At 50.5% G+C, this 16992-nt stretch overlaps 1 protein-coding gene across 1 annotated transcript in view; it reads right to left on the bottom strand.

The window, feature by feature from the left end:
- The window catches only part of PSAP (prosaposin), a 33360-nt gene that overhangs the window by 3316 nt on the left and 13052 nt on the right, over positions 1-16992 (bottom strand). The window contains exons 2-9 of the mRNA XM_005888699.3: positions 11853-11986; positions 9690-9764; positions 9005-9130; positions 7863-8066; positions 7336-7479; positions 6162-6218; positions 1898-2029; positions 296-391 (exon numbers count right to left, since the gene is read on the bottom strand). Coding sequence (XP_005888761.1) covers positions 296-391; positions 1898-2029; positions 6162-6218; positions 7336-7479; positions 7863-8066; positions 9005-9130; positions 9690-9764; positions 11853-11986 — 968 coding nt within the window. The remainder of the gene's footprint in view (positions 1-295; positions 392-1897; positions 2030-6161; positions 6219-7335; positions 7480-7862; positions 8067-9004; positions 9131-9689; positions 9765-11852; positions 11987-16992) is intronic.

Raw genomic sequence — 16992 nt, 5'->3', positions numbered from 1 at the left:
GGGAGGCCACATGGGGGTGAAGAGACTCTGAAAATGCTGATGGGACCAGGAAACCAGCCAACAAGCAAGGTGCTGTCCCCCAAAGGTTAGAGCTCAGAGCAGGGCAGGTGCCTCCTCCAGCCCCAGCCCAGAGGGACCTGCTGGTGGGGAGTGGGTGTTCCAACCTCCAGGCTGCTGTCCCTCACCCGCCAGGGCCAAGCCCAGGTCTTCTGCTGGTCCTCCCACGAGGCCGTTCTGGCTCCAGGGCCAGGAGAGCTGTCCCTCTGCCACGGCAGACGCCCCCAGATCCACGTACCTCCGTCCTGTTGTTGTCAATCAGCTTGGCCACCTCCTTCACCACAAACTCGCACACCTCGCAGTAAATGTCAGCCTTTGCAGGGGCTGGGTCCTTCTGTTAAAAGGGCAGGAGAAGAACACTGCCACCAAGAGCCTCGCCTCGCCCCCTGGTCCTGCTCCTCTAAAAGGGGGCCGAGGCCAGGATGGGCTAGCGTCGCCCAGAAGCCACTTTCTGCTGCTTTCCAAACAGGGCGGGGCTTCTTCCTCGTGTCTGAGCCCTGGGCCCTGCGATTCCTGTACAGTGGGAAACCTGGCCCTTTCCCTAATGCTCCACCTCCCGCCCAAAACGAGGACGAGAAGCAGTAACTGTCCCCCAACCCTAGAGAGCTGTCCATTCAACATCTGTTTGGTTCCAGTCACCTCATCATTCAGCATTCATTCTGGGGAGATGAAGGAGGCAGTAGAACAGAGGACCCAGTATTTTACTATTTAGAAGACAGTTTTAAACCCATCTGAGATCGTCTCCTGACTTTCAAGTCTCAGCACCTGAGATTGCTTTTCTAGAGCCTATCTTTGATAAAACAATGCTGAACAGAACTTTCCATGACAACCTTCTCTAGTTGTACCATCCAGTACAGCAGCCACTGGCCATGTGTGTCTACAGAGCACCTGAAATGTGGCCAGCGTAACCAAGGAACTGAATTTTGTTTTTAATTTTAAGTACCACACACGTCTAAGAGTACAAGCTATACTTCTCCACTTTGGCCACTAATGCAGTCAGCGAGATGGGCCACAGCCTCTGAGCATATGGACTGGGCAGGAGCGGGAAGGGCAGTCAGACACCTAACCCATGCGTGGTCCACACAGGGCATATGCTGAGAAGCTTGCAGGAAGAAACAAGACCACTAAAGGTCAAGCAACACTAACATGGAAAGTTCCAGAACAAGAAGTGCACATGCGTGCCAGGTGGTGAGACACCGCACGCCTGGGTGCTCCTTGAACACAAGGGTGGTTCTGTTCACTGCTGACGAACTACTGTAGGCCTCAATCTCTAGAACACTACCTCACCCATAAGAAGTGCTGCTGCTGCTGCTAAGTCGCTTCAGTCGTGTCCAACTCTGCGACCCCAGAGACGGCAGCCCACCAGGCTCCCCCGTCCCTGGGATTCTCCAGGCAAGAACACTGAACATAAGTCAATTATCGAAGGAAGGAGATCTTTACCAAGTGGAGGGTGCTCAGGAAACAACACAACACAAGCAGCAGCACCCAGAGACGCTCCTGCACAAACCCTGGGAGTGTTCTGGGAACATCGAGCTGGGACCCTGGCTACAGTGTGACGAAGGATGCGGGAGCGGCCACAGAAAGCGCATCAGGAAGATCTGGCTGGAGCCAGGCACTGGAAAGTGGCCTTGAAAGGTGTGTTAAAAACGCAGACTTGATCCCATGAGCACTAGGGAACGTAACTCGGGAAAGAAACATATGACAACGAGGGTGCTGCTTAGTTTAGGGGAATGCTGTAAACTAATGGTCCCCAACTCAAGTAACCTTAGAAACCGAGCAGGGAGCCACAGGCGTGTGTGCTGTGCAGGGCGGGCCATCATAAACCAGTGGCACCGGCTACCTTGATGGGCTCCACCAGCTCCAGGGCGGGGATGACATTCTCTGAGACCACCTCAGCAGGCACCAGGGTCTTCATGGGCATCTCCTTCACCTCGTCACAGAAGCCGGCCAGCACACAGATCTCCTTGGGTTGCTGAAAAGAGCACAGAAGCAGCTGTTAAGAAGCAGGCACGCATTCCCCCCACACACCGTCCCACGCTCTACACACAAAGGTCACGGTGCCGGAGGAACATCCTAGACCCAGTGTCAAAGCTTGGTCAGGCGAAGACTCATGTTAAATCTAAGGGGCTTGTGCAAATACACATGTACCGAGGAGGCCATGCAAAGCTTTGAAGGGAGATCAGCAACCAAGGTCGCTCCAGCCAGGGAGCACCCAGAGAAGCACGACCCCTGGCACCTTTCACCGGCAAGCGAATCCTCTCCAAGGCCACCTGGCCTGTTCTAGAACCTGTTTTCCTGTTAAGCTGGCTTGCTCTCAGGAGGAAGTAAGCTATATGTTCTTTCTGGAGGAAGAACCAAGCATGCCCATGACCTAACTAAGCCCCAGGTGTTACAAATAAAACCATACCGGATCTTTCGGTGGCAGGACCATTAAAAATGATGCATTACGGGGAAACACTGACTTTTTATAAAATCACAGCCTGTGTTCATAATGGCACACACACAGCACACACCAAAGCCCAGTCTCCCCAAGTGATGAAGCTGTTCAAGTCAGAAGATCCACAGATTGATCCCCTTCCCCTCCAGACACCAAACCACAGAGAACTAGAGTCTGGACAACACCTTAACCATTTCACTATGAAGGTGGCCAAAAGCAAGTGAAGTATACACACTGGGTATACTTTGTAAACAAACGCGCTCAGCAGCTTGCTCTGGCCCGACGGCATCTGCCTCCCACCACCAAACCATAAAGCAGCGAGAAGAGGATTGTAGAAACAAGCCCTATTAATGGGAGAGAGCGAGCCCACTGCCATGGCTCATGGTATCCTATCTCTGACAGGCTTTAAGAATGGGGAAAAAAAATCAGAGAAGGGTTGGAGACAGAGCAAGCTTTTTAGAAAAAAGACCAAGATCAGGAGGTATGGATGCTTTGTCTCTGACCAGTTTTGCTATACTAACTCCTCGAGGACGCCTATGTGAAAATTCAGATATTTCAACCAAGGTGTTCTCCTATTAGACTTCATAATACCTTTGAAAATCTTGAATTCTAGAACTAGAGGAGGGCAGTGCTCAGTACAACCCTGAAAGGGCACTGGTTCAGTAAGTCCAATCGGGGGGCTCAGTCCCCAGGTTTTGCCACCAATGGCCTTGCTCTCGAGCTGTCTCATGTGGCTCCAGAACCCAAAGGACCCCATCACCCGGAGGAGGAGAAGCTATAATCAAGAGATTGTTTCCAATTCTCTGGATCCAACAGACAGGGGAACAGTCTGCTCGCTATTTGCAAATGACTCACTCATGCAGCAGAAGCATTTCCGGGCTGATGAGAAACATGACTGTGACATGCAATGCTCTCCCGAGGCCTGACAGAAACAAGGCGTCCCCCTGGACTCAGGCCTGCACTGCAGAAAGCAGTGGCCAGAGGCCACCCACGGTTCGCCACCCACGGTTCCCCACCCACTGGTGGCCTGCGCGTGGCCGGCCACTCCCCCATCTGACCAGAGCATAAGGCTCTGCAGGCTTCATTTTCGGGTCCCCCTGCAGGGGAAACGAAACCCCTGACCCCTCCAGTGCTGAATCACACAGGAGAGATGTAGACTCTCCCCCTGCCAGCCGATTCGTTAACAGAGAGAGGGAGCCCACCTGTCACAATCATTCCTTGTATCTGTCAGAGCTGATACAAAAAAAGATGAGCAAAATAACTACAAGCAGCAGCAAACCACTACTACAAGCAAATCCCCATCACATACCTGATCCTGCTGTTGAACAAAAAAAAAAAAAACAGGAAATTGGAGATGAAAATAAAGGAAAGGACACAACAGTTAAGAAAAAATTAAAACAACAATAATCAAGCAGTTAACTAGGTGTAAAAACGTCTGTCACCGGAAGTTTAGGGGAAATGCCCTTTCAGGCATCTATCAACAACCTTCCTTGAGCCTACTACTGCCTGCACATGGGGGCCTGAAAGCTGCTCTCCCTTCAAGGGTCAGACCACACTGTCCAGCCTGTCTGTGCACCGTCCCCTTGTCCCTGACAACGAATCCGAACCCTGAGCAGCAAGTCCCCGGAAAGCACCAGTTATGAAGGGCTCTCCTAGCTCAGAAGCCAAGCCCACCTCGCCTGCAAGGCTCTCGCCTCAGGCTGGTGATGAGCAGCCGGGAACAAGACACGGGGCTGCTCAAATCAGAGCACCGTCTTAGAACATCAAATACACCCAGAGAGGCCATGGAGCCCAGGTCTCAGGGCAGACTGCCCCCAGGTGGCCAAATGCCAGCCTGGAAGGCTGGTCTGACAATGCAGGCATGCCTCAGTTTGGTGAGCGTCACAGGTTACACAAATTGAAGGTTTGGGGCAACCTTGCTTCAAGCAAGTCTACTGACCCCCTCTGTTACATTTGCTCACTGCATGTCTCTGTGTCATATTTTGGTAATTCTTGCAGTACTTCAAATTTTTTATACTAGTTACGGTGATCTGTGTGATCAATAATCTCTAATGTTACTACTATTAAAGGCTTCCGTGGTAGTATTTTTTAGCAATAAAGTATTTTTATTTAAGGTATATACATTGTTTCTTTAAACCTAATGCTACTGCATATTTCACAGAGTGTGGTACAAACGTAACTTTCATATGAAATTTCAAATGAAATTTTTTTGAAAGCCAAAATATCCGTTTGACTCACTTTATCCTGATCTGATTCGCTGTACTGCAGTGGTCCGAAACTAAACCTGTGGCGTCTTCGAGGCAAGCCCGCGCGTCAAAGCCTTGCCCTTTACTCAGCAATCCAGTCTTACTTACCATTCACCTATCTTGAGGGGAAAAAACAGGGATGTGCATGTCTATCTCTTTGGCTCTACGGATGTTCATCATACGGTTTATCCTAAGAGCAAACCTGAAAACAACCTCAACACCAGCCATAAGGAATTTTATCTGTACAGTGGAAATATTATGCAGCCATTTAGCAATTGTACATGCAGTATATTTAATGACCAAGACGAGTTTAGACAAAAATGCAAAAATACGGGTAATTATCCCTATTTCCAAATATGTCTATACAGCATGATTTTTAAAAATAATAAAAATATTTTGTTAGCTGTGACGAAGCACTTAACTAGACCATGCCACATCAAAGGCTTATTTTTTCCTGCTTTAGCAGCATGTCTTTGTATGCAAAAGCCCTTTGCCTTTAAACTATTTTTAGAACAAGGCAGGGTGTGAGTAATATTTCCACAAAAATTCTATTATGCCTGATGGAACCCCTGAGTGGTCAGATCAGGGCCAGAGAGTAACTCACTTAGGCGTTACAGCCCTAAGGTCTTAACTGCTCAATCCTACTATTACAGTGCAAATATGGGTATCACTATACTCCAATAAAACTACCAGGCCATGGCTTTCTGATCCCTGGTTAGAGAACAAACTTAAGAACTGTAGGCCAATCTCAACGCAGTTAGGAAGTCAGCATGACAGAGAGAAAGCAGTATTAAATACAACCCACCCCTCACCCGCTGCGGATCAGATAGATCCTACGAGGCCAGGGCATCTTCCCTGTGTGAGGATGCCTTCAGACCACCCTGCTCTGTACCGTTCCCTGCATGGAGCTAGCTGGCTTCCCTCCACGCGATGGATGTTTTCTGCCTCTAATAGTGGAGGACCACCCCAACCACCTGGATGTATCAGAAGCAAGGGCAGCGGTTACGGGCTCAAGCAGCAGCCGCAGCCGACACTGCTGCAGAGCGAGGACCAACCGTGGGAGGCGGATTCTCCTCGTTCAGAACTCAGGCTACAACAGAGCAATCCTCAGGCCTGGCCAAGCTACAGAGCAGCTTTTCCCACGGGTCCCAGAATGAGGCCAGATACCGGAAATCTGATGGCCGGCTCACAGACACAGAGGCAAACAGGCCGCCAGGAAGCCACCACGGCAGTCCCGAGGTCAGGCTGCTCCCACCCTTCCCCGGCCCGGGGAACGCGAGGGGGCGGTACTAAACTGTAGGTGGTCAAAGAGGGCTCCTTTTGGTTTAATTCAGTACTCAAAGGTAAAAAAGGAAAAATAAACTGTACAACTTTCAAAATCCTAGAAGTCACAGCCTGAGACAAAGAGAAATGCTACCTACCATATGCATCACCATTTGGATAGCAACTTCCGAATACTGGTTGATGTAGTTCTTGCACTGGAGAGACAGAAACACACTTTTAGTAAAACACTGCTACAACAATATACCAACACGCCAGCCTTTCCAACAGTATCAATATGCAAATATCAAGGCAGGTTTCCAAGAGCAGAATCCTATCAATGTCTATTCTGGGCAGCCTCAATAAGACAAAAAATGGCAAAGTGTTTTGAAAATGTTTTCCAAAGGCCCTTAGAGATGAGGTCCTCCAATCTCCTTTTATGGCCCTTGCTTTCCCCAAGGTCACACAGCAACTACTCAGGGGCAATTTAGGGTAACTGTGAGATACACTGATCAATTTGAGATTACTTCCCAAATTCATTTAACATGTTCTTAGACAGGATTATAAAGTTTAAATCTAGTATAATCCAGTTAAGTTATAATGATTTTCATAAATATCTAGGTATTTCTTGCAGACCCTCTGGTCATGACTATGAAGCGTCTATAAGCAAGAAAACGGAGGGTGATATAACAGCCCTCAGAGAGGTTAGTCTGGGGAAGCCAACTGACATAGCAAACATACAAAGACTCTTCAATGAGGCTAAGAGTGTCCCAGGTTTACGTGGACAGAAAGGGACCCTTAGCTTCCAGAGCTCCACCTGGAAAGGTGGCTCTAGAACCCAGACCCAGGAGTCCAGGTCTAACAGAGGTTTAGCTTCCAAGTTGTCGGGCATTAAACAGCATTTGGTTTTAGATGTCAATCTCATGAGTGTGGTTAATGTCAACAGGGTCCAAGAAATAAAACCTTCGTGGAGCTAACAGAATTTCTGAGTCCACAGGACCAACATCCTCCAGAGTTAAAGAAGGGGTGCTGGGCGAGCCTCCTGCCATCCAGGGGCCTGAGCTTCCCCCAGGGAACCGCCCTGCGGGTGGCAGGGACAGCACAGTTATGAACATACGACAGCCCAACCTTTCAAACCAGGGTTCTACGTGGTTCTATTCTTGTTCCTCACACACGTGGCAACTGAGAGAAAAGAAGAACGATCTCTTCCTCAGGGCCCTTAGGTGGAACCTGAAGTGGTACCCCAGAAGTGAGCTTTCTTGGCTGTCCCACTCCTATCTCCAGAGCCCAGCTCCCTGGCCCAGAGCACCCTGCGATGCAGGGGGCAAGGCTCACCATGTCGGACATGCCAGGCCCCAGGCGGTCGCACTCCTCCTTAGCGTGGTCCACCAGGGCCTCGACGAAGGTGGAGTTGGTCCTCAGAGCTTCCTGGACGTCAGTTACCAGCTGAATGCAGTCCTGGCAGACGTTCCCATTAGCCTAGACAGACGGGGTGGTTAGGCTCTACACCCTCCTTAAACAGCTCAGGGTATTCAGACTCCTACATGCTCATACTATAGCACTAGAAGTGAGTCCCTAAACAGTTCCTAACGTGCTTTTATAGGCTCTAAAGTGACTGAAGTTTAAAACCATGCAGGCATTTATCACAGTGAAACTTAACAGGAAAGGGGGCATGTTAAACATCCCAGTTCTTCAGAATCTCCGTGGCTCAACCATTTGAAGGGTGGCTGGGGTAACTGTGGAGTCAGGTGAAGGAATGAGGCCCCGGGTTCAGAACTGTACACATTGCCCCTTCTGTGTCTCAGGTCTGGTTCCACCCCAACCCCAAACAGGGCCCTGAGCAGCCTGGCCCGGCGCCTCACCTTCTTGGGCTGGGGCTTGCTGTGGGAGCCGTCCTGAGGGTACAGGAGGAAGGGGATGTTGGCCATGAAGGGAGCCACCACCTCAGCCATATCCAGCTCCGGGATCTGATTGGACTCGAGTTGTTTCTGGTGATTCAGCTCCGCCAGGTGCTTCTGAAGAGACTCACACAGGTTGAGAGCGGAGCACACCTCCCCGGGATGGCTCTGGGGGGAAAGAGGCCCAAATGGAAACCCTTGCCCCAGAAGCAAACAGGCCACCTGGTGCCTCAGAATTCTCCCTGCTTGACTCACGTGCCCATGCCCAGCTCACAGGCACCTCAAACTGAACCACTCAACCCTCCGCAGCTCCATTTTAACAAATGGTGCTACCATCGTCCTCCCAGAGGCACGGGCCACAAACCTGGAAGGCACGACTAACTCTCCCCTTGCCTGCAGCCCCGTCCACCAGCAGGTCTAGTCCATTTATCCTCTAAGACAACGTGCGGCTCTCCGCCTCCCCCACCCGCCTCACATCTCATACCTGACCGTCCCGCCAGCTTCCCCTCTCGGAGCTCCCCATTGGTGGGACCCAGATCAACCCCTCTGAACAAGGATCCTGTCGCTTCTCCCGTGAACCCCTCCCAGGACTCCCCACTGCACCGGCAATGCTGGAACATGGCCTGAGGTCTTGTGGTGAGCCCTGCTTTCCACACCAAAACTGTGGTCCCCGCCCAGGACACCCCCGCCCCACTAGAGGTTTTTAGAGTTCTTCCAAATTCACAAACTTGGCTCCTTGTTCCTTGCTGAAAACCCAACCTATGACATGCGGTTTATGCATAACAGATACTTACTAAATGAAAGTCAAGCATCCTTATGGCTGACATGAGTTATCAAACCAACACCTATAACTGTTACACCAGTTTACATTCCCTCAATAATTCTATGACTTCCCGTATTTCCTATGCCCTCCCCAACCCTTGACCATTACAAGCTGAGTGGCCTGCTGTGCCAAAGCCATTCTGGATATTAAAACTGTAGAAAAGATCTGTTGACAAAATCCTAATCTACCAATGAACTCTCCATCATGGTCACTGTAACCTGATCTGGAACCTCCCCTGGCTTCAGAGGTGCCCTAAAAAAAGAGGCTCTTCTCCATCACATACCATCTGTCCTTTAATCATGTCCAGGATGACTGGGAGGTATGAGTCGACGATCTCCTTGCAGGAGGCAGACATGTTCGGCTTAGGGAGCCAGTCACAGGTCCTCTCCAAGTACATGAGGATCTCTTGCTAGAGAGGACAGAGGCAAGAGTCAGACCAGAATGGACCTCTTCTCCGCCAACGGACAGAATGCAAGAGGCCCTCCAGCTCCAGCGGCCCTCAGGGAAAAGGACATGGGAGAGGGCTAGTGAGGAGCCATGGCTCTGTTAGACCAATGAGGCAGAAAGCAGACGCGAGCACTATTCAAAACAGAGACGCTCGGACCTGCAGTCTGACAGGCACAGGGAACTCTGAGCAGAAATCGCCAAAAAATGAACCTAAAGGTTAACAGCATGTGATACAAACTCCCTGTCAACCAAGGGCATTTAATGCTGAGCTCAGGAGTCAGCAAACTAGTGCCCACAGCTTGTTTTTGTACAGCCGGCGGCTGAGAAAGGTTCTTACGTTTCTAAAGGACGGGGGTGGGGGGATCATGTGACAGAAACAGTCTGTGGCCCATGGGACAGTTATTTCCCACCTGGGCCTAGACCATTCCCAGTTGGACCCCAGAATCACAGTTCTGTGAGGAACCGATGCACAGCCACACAGCCGCCACTCACACACGGCCACACACACTGTGGCGGCCCACCTCGGTGGCGTTGTCCTTCAACAGGTTACCAGCTGCAGTGATGACATCTTTGCATATGTCGCAGGGAAGAGATTTCTAAGAGGAAAGAACACAAGAGAGGTCTGTATTTGTAAGACAAAACTCACACTGCACGTGGCTGAAGATCACCGCGGCCTTCTTTCTCACTCCATCCAGCCAGGGCCACCTCTGACACACGGCACAGGCCAGTCCCCAACCCAGGTGAGAAGCACGGACACCACAGGGGAGGATCAGGTGTGCCGATCACTACTCCACGCTCCTATGGGAGGCACAGAGTGCCCCCCACCCCTCGGCGCCGCGCTCAGTGAGCCTGGCGCCAGCCACGCTTCATATACCTGCTCACAGCACACCTGTGAGGAAACTGAGGCTCGAAATCTATCAGCTGGAGGGACTTCCACGGTGGTCCAGTGGCTAAGACTCCATGCTCCCAATGCAGGGGGCCTGGGTTTGACCCCTGGTCAGGGCACCACATCCCACATGCCACAACCAAGAATTTGCTCACGTCCACTGAAGATCCTGCTTGCTGCAACCAAGACCTGGCTAAGTGACGTGAAAGTCACTCTGTCATATCCGACGCTTTGTGACTGCATAGACTATACAGCCCCTGGAATTCTTCAGGCCAGAATACTGCAGTGGGTAGCCTTTCCCTTCTCCAGCGGATCTTCCCAACCCAGGGATCGAACCCAGTCTCCTGCACTGCAGGCAGATTCTTTTACCAGCTGAACCACAAGGGAAGCCTAAGTAAATAACTACTTTTAAAAACCAACTGGAAAAAAAAAATAAAAACCAACTGGAAATCAGAGTAGCAAAAATCAGAGAAAATTGGTACTGTGGTGCAGAGAAAGGAGGGGAAGGCAGGGAAACAGGCCCAGCCAGACCCTCTGCACACTCACACTGACGCCACTGCCAGCCCTTCATCTGCTTTCCACCTCCTGGGCCGTGCTGCACGCCAGTGGGGGCCACACGTCACCACTGCAGAGCTCAGAGACGGAAAACCTGGCACCCCTCCGTGACCCAGGACCATGCAAAGTCTAGCCAGTCCTCAAAGCTTGTGGGGTGTTCCCTTCTGTACGTCAACTGATTCTCGACCCATGAAGAAGGAACTGACACGTCTCAACTGACACAGGTGAGATAAAGGAACACCTGTGAATTCAGCTGCATTTAGAGAAACTGCCTTGAACCTTCAGACCTAATCAGGCTAATCCCATGCATGGGGCCACTCGGCCATCCTGAATGAGTGCCCGTGAGGTTCAGATGTCCATTAAGACTGCCCTGTCGAGAGAGAGAGATCTAAAAAGCTCCCCTCATGACACACTAAACTTCAAAAGAGGAAGCAGTATTAAAAACAAGACCAGAAGCAAATGAGAAACAAAATCTGAAATTTTGGCCACAGATGGCAGGTCAAGAGTGAATTCAGAAACTTAAAGAGCAGTGTTATTTAATTAACTCTTCTTCTCTTAGTGAAGTACTAGGAGCCACAGACAAGTGTTAAGACTTCAGGCTCCACACAGTCAAAGCTGGCTTGTACCATGGGTGGAAGCACTTCCCAGAGTCGGCTGACTCAGCAGCAGAGCTTGGGCGTCTCCTGAGAAGGTTCAGACTGCGTGCAGTGCGCACTTGAGGTCTGTCATCTCAAGAGTTTTCCCACATTAATGTGCTATATATTTATCACTGCTCAGATGAAAAATCAGTGGCATCTTTTCCAGGTTGGCTGTAACTGGAAATAAATTTCGACAGCTACCAAGCTCTAGGGTCTGAATCAATGATGTGCCTGTTTGAGAGGCAGAGAGAGAAAATAGCAAAAGAGGGGGAAAAGATTTTCAAAAGCTTAGCATCTACTTTGATGAGTGACAAGGGCAGAGCTGTACCCATGGGTGCAGCCCCGGGAATGGCAGCCACACCTTATCTGGGGCAGAGAGCACAGAGTGGGGCACATGCGGAGGCCTCCTGCCCGTCTGCGCATGAAGACATGACTGACTGGCAGAGGGGGGCCTCCCCACGCCAGCCCTCCATCACTCCCTGTGGGTACCCCGCCCAGCGCCCCTGACAAACAGGTCCTGCCTCCCCAGGGTCATGGGGAGGAGCAAACAAGAGGAGGCAGGAGAGAGCGCTGCACTGCGGGCAGGCGTTCCAGACGACACTCACCACAGTCGGTTTGCTCCAGACGGTCTGCAGGCAGTGCTGCACGGCCCCGCAGTCGGCCGCCGTCTTCACATTCTGGCACCACACGGCCGAGCCTCTGGTACATTCCCTCAGGCCCAGGACGGGGCTGGCGAGAGCTGCAAGCAGAACCAGCGTGAGCACGTGGCCCACTCCCACGAGGCCCGCCTCCCTCGCTGCCCCGGGATAGGGCCCTGGTGTTCTGTGGGAACACTCGGCCGCCCCTGCCCAGCTACGGGAGACTCGAGTCACACAGCCGAGGAGCTGCACTGCCTCCTGTGTCCCGCGTGGGGAGGGACTATCCATCTGGTTCACTGGTTCAGTAACGGTTTTCCTCTACCACTATTTTTAGAACAGTATCAGGCAACAGACCAGTCATTTTAATCATTAGAAACTTCCACGAAGTAAAGAAAGAAATCAAAAAATAAAAGACTGGCAGGTTTAAAAACAAGATTCAAACTTCTACAGAATGAAAACTAGCCAAAGCTTAAAAAACTGGAATGAGACCACCAAGATTCATAGCCTAAAAAATAATGGCTCTTGCATTCTCAGTAAATCCTAAAGGAAATTAGTCCTGAATATTCATTGGAAGGACTGATGCTGATATTTTTGGCCACCTGATGCGAAGAACTGACTCATTGGACAAAACTCTGATGCTGGGAAAGATTGAAGGCAGGAGAAGCGGTCGACCGAGGATGAGATGGTTGGATGGCGTCACCGACTCAATGGACAGGAGTTTGAGCAAGCTCCAGGAGTTGGTGATGGACAGGGAAGCCTGGCGTGCTGCAGCCCATAGGGTCGCAGAGAGTCAGACACGATTAAGCGAATGAACTGAATGTTGTTGTAGTAGACAAGACCCTTTATAAATCAATTGGGTGAGTTTCTGCATATAAACAAACCAACCAGCAAAAAAACAAGACTACACAGCCACTGAGATATCACAAAGTATATGTGTGCCCACTTGAAACCAGTTGCATGCGTGGAGTTTCATCTATGGTGTAACAAGGCAAGTACTCACATGGACGTCACAGCCACAGAAATGGGATTAGCAAAAAATAAAAAGACAGTCACCTGGCACCAAAGAAATGCAGGTTAAAGTGAGAAGGCACCATATGTCTAAACAGCCAAGGGGAGACAAAAACCTTCTCACAATACAGTGACAAATTTGTGGTAAAAGTGCATTATTATAAGGCTGACAGCAGTGTGACTGGTAAGCATTTCTCAAAATGTATTCATGTATTTTAAGAACTGGAGAGAAAAATTCCTCTTCAAAAGTCCACTTCTAATAAAACACTGTTGGGAAATACAGTAATTTAACAGGTAAAATCGACACACATAAGTATATATATTAAGTAAAATTTACGATATTAAAAAAAGGCAGATGTAAGCCAAATGGTCAAAAAATCGGGGGAAACTAGTGATATTCTCACCAAAATATGCAGCTGCTAAGTATACTTATAAAGATGACGTATGTCAAACCAAAAAAATTCAAAAAGAATATGAAATTGGGGTTTTACAAAAATCAGAAAATAAAACAATGTGGTTGGCTAAATTATTTAATTCCCAATGGCATGTTGTGTGTGTGTAATTTTTAAACAATACTTTATAAACTGCCTGAGAGCGCTTGTGTGTTTCTTAAAACAGGTCTATGCTGCTGCTGCTAAGTCACTTCAGTCGTGTCCGACTCTGTGCGACCCCACAGACGGCAGCCCACCAGGCTCCCCCGTCCCTGGGATTCTCCAGGCAAGAACACTGGAGTGGGGTGCCATTTCCTTCTCCAATGCATGAAAGTGAAAAGTGAAAGGGAAGTCGCTCAGTCGTGTCCGACACTTAGCGACCCCATGGACTGCAGCCCACCAGGCTCCTCCGTCCATGGGATTTTCCAGGCAAGAGTCCTGGAGTGGGGTGCCATTGCTATGGTATTCCTTAATTCTGTAACTGAAAAACAGCAAGAAAATTCTCACATTCACACCTCACTAGGAAACTACAGGTTATATCAGGCTGCACGTAGATGGATGATCGCCCAGGGGTCAAATTCCAGCATATATCATGACAGGGCTGAACTTCTATTGCAAACCGAAAACATTTGGTGGGGGTCTGGGAAGAAAACCCCAGAGCCGTGAAACAAACAGATTTAGCACCTCAGGCATCATGCTGCTTCACCCAGTAAACCGAGAGGACACGGCAAATTCTACAGACACCTCTCTCTCTCACACCCACCCTCCCACCATGGGCTACACACAATGAGGGTGGCAGGCGCTCTCCCTCCGTAAGGAAGGAAATGCCATTGCTGTAACACTTTACTAGCATTCAAGTCTAGTTATAGTTCCACAAACTATTCATGCAAAGATGGGAGTCGCACATTACCACAAAGCTCAAGTCAGATGATGTGCGCCCCTTCAGACACCAACAAACAAATTCCCAACCTGCTGCCCAGATTACAGCCCTCTCTGACCTTTCGGAGCAAAAACATCACAACCCACAGCCAGTTCATGAGCTCAACAGAACTGGCCGCGTGCCAAAAGCTGTTGGTCTGGTTTGGTCTCTGTGGGAAGACACGTGCCAGGTTCACAACAGCACCACACTCCCCAGACAGTGAACCCTAACAGAGCCGAGCGGGGCTGGGCCCTCAGCTGCAGGCAGGGAGGGCGGAGCGGGCCGAGTCACAAGGGTAAGGGCTCTGAGCCGTGAGGGGGCCACAGAGACAGCCCCAGACCGGGGGCTACCACTAGCACCTCCCACGCTCCTCCCAGGCACTGGTCTCGGGGTTCTCCTGAACGGTACCCATGAAAACACACTGCCTGCTTCCATCTCCACACAGGGAACGCAAATTACCAACAGGAGCCTGCAAAACGAGTCTCTGCACACAGGAACACAGAGTGGTACAGAGAAGCAGGACGGACCTCAGCAGACAAAAGCAGGGCCAGTGAACAGCACTGCCTGCACAGGGCCCGACCACCATTCTCCATCCTTACAAATACACAGTCCCGGACAACCTTCATCCGACTCTCCCAGCTAGGAACTGACCGAAATCTATCAGGTTTCAGGAACAGGACACACCATCACAGGCCCAGGCAGCCAAGAATGCTTTGTACTTGTTTACTCCCTTAGGAACCTGAAGCAGTAACCCCCTGCTCTAAAGACTTTGCTACTTGTTTTGGCCAAGCCATTCTAAATTTAAAAAGTAGCCCCTTTTATCTGATATCGGTCAAGCTACCAAGAACCCAAGGTCATTTCCCAATTCCAACAGTTACTGAGTAGTAACAAGCCTGCACCTCAGAATTAGAGATAAAAGATGCAAGGTAGCCCATCTGGTAGACCTAGGAGGTCACCTGATCCACACCTAAGAGACTTCATGGGCACTGAGAAATGAAAATGAAGTCCCAGCTCCTAGAAATTCAGTTCTCAGCTAGACATCCCCATTTACCTCCAACCTAAAGCCAAATTTACAAAGGTGCATATTATTAAGATGGCCTGTGGCGGGATTTCCTAAGATGACCGGAAACAACTGCGTTTTCTCAGGTTGGTAACGAGGCTCAAACAAGCCTGGTGATGCCAGCGAGCTACCTGCTGAGGTTCGAGCTTATTCCAGGAGCTGGTCTCCTGGAACCAAACAGTGGGTCAGAACAAGTTTCAGACACAGATCCTTTCCCCAGAAAATGCTCTTGTACACAAAACCCTCACACCCCTTTCAAGGGGCTCTCAACAGCTGTGCACAGAGCAAGCTCTAGCGGTAAGCGTGGTTTTTCTCCACAGAAGTGGGAGAACAACTAAGACGAAGATGTAATCATCAGCCCCACTGAGACAAGCACAGGGCCCTTGGGTGGGAGACCAAGGTGAAGACAGACAGACTCCTGGACCCCAGAGCAGGAGGGACAGACACTGCAGTGCCGGCCTGGGAGCAGCAAGGAGGATGCCAAACTGCCAGGGCGGCTTCTTCCAAACTGAAAATGAAGTGGCACCTGAAAGACTATCTAAGGAGAGACAGGGGGCGGGGGCGGGAGTGTGTGCGGGGTGCGCGGAGTGGGGAGCAGTGCTCTTTATAAAGGCACAGCACCAGGCTTTCTCTTCTCAGGAGCTGGGCTGCAGCAGACCTCAGGCCCACTGGGGAGGGCCCCAGCTGGCACTCCGCCCTTGTGATGGGTCCTTTGGGTGACAGCACACGCTAGTGTCTCCAGGTGGGATGTGGGAGAAGCAAGAGGGAGGCGGGAGATCCGGATGACGGGCACCTAATGAAGCGCAAGGCTCCACCCAGAAAGACCAAGCAGGGAGCGGGGCAGCAAGGAGAGAAGGGGACAGCTGGATAAATAAAACCCTCTGGGTTAGGTTTCAATCTGAAGTCTGTGCAGCCGGAAGAGAGAACAGGGCAGCAAGAGCCAACAGCACGAGGACGGAGGTGGGGGAGGACCCGGGGGCACAGGCAGGCAGAGCACGGACGGGTGTGTGCCTACTTCCTGGGACAGTGAGGGGCGCACAGGTGGGAAGGTGAGGCCCCGGGAAACTGGAGACGTTCTGCTGGGAAACGAAAGGTTTCCAGGACATGCACAGTTACCATCACAGGCCAAGGACACCTTCCACCTCGGACACGGGGGCAGACCCCAGACCTCAGACCTCAGCGCAGTGGGGAGAGGTGAAGGGAAGCAGACCGCAGCTCAAGGTAAGAAACACTAACATCCACAGGACATAAAAAGGCAGTGGGTTGGCTCATTACATGATGACCTTGCCAAGAGCAGGAGCAACCAAGCAAAGGAAATGCCCAACCTGTGACGGATTCTGTGTAAGAGGGATCCTGAGTGGTGAGTGGGGGGGACCTCTAGGGGCTTCAAGTCTTCACTCTCATAATAACGAGGCAAATGACATTCAGTATTTACACATAAACAATGTTGAAATTACCCTAAACTACTTTCTTAGGTGTTATTTCTCAAAACATGTTCCCAGCAAAGCTTTCATCTCTATTTTGATCTTCCCACACTGCCCCCAAATACCAACTTCCTTCTCTGAGGCAACAGGCTGAACTCGAAGAAAGTTCTTAGAATGTCTGCCTGACCCCCTGGAGATTTCTGACTTAAGTCAGTCATACTAAGTAGGATCACTGCTCAGGGTGAAGCAAGCACCATACTTCTTA

The sequence above is a fragment of the Bos mutus genome, chromosome 28 (assembly GCF_027580195.1).
Source record: "Bos mutus isolate GX-2022 chromosome 28, NWIPB_WYAK_1.1, whole genome shotgun sequence".
Taxonomy (NCBI): domain Eukaryota; kingdom Metazoa; phylum Chordata; class Mammalia; order Artiodactyla; family Bovidae; genus Bos; species Bos mutus.
Note: the sequence above shows the minus strand (reverse complement) of the source record. Positions and strands in the feature narration are given on the sequence as shown.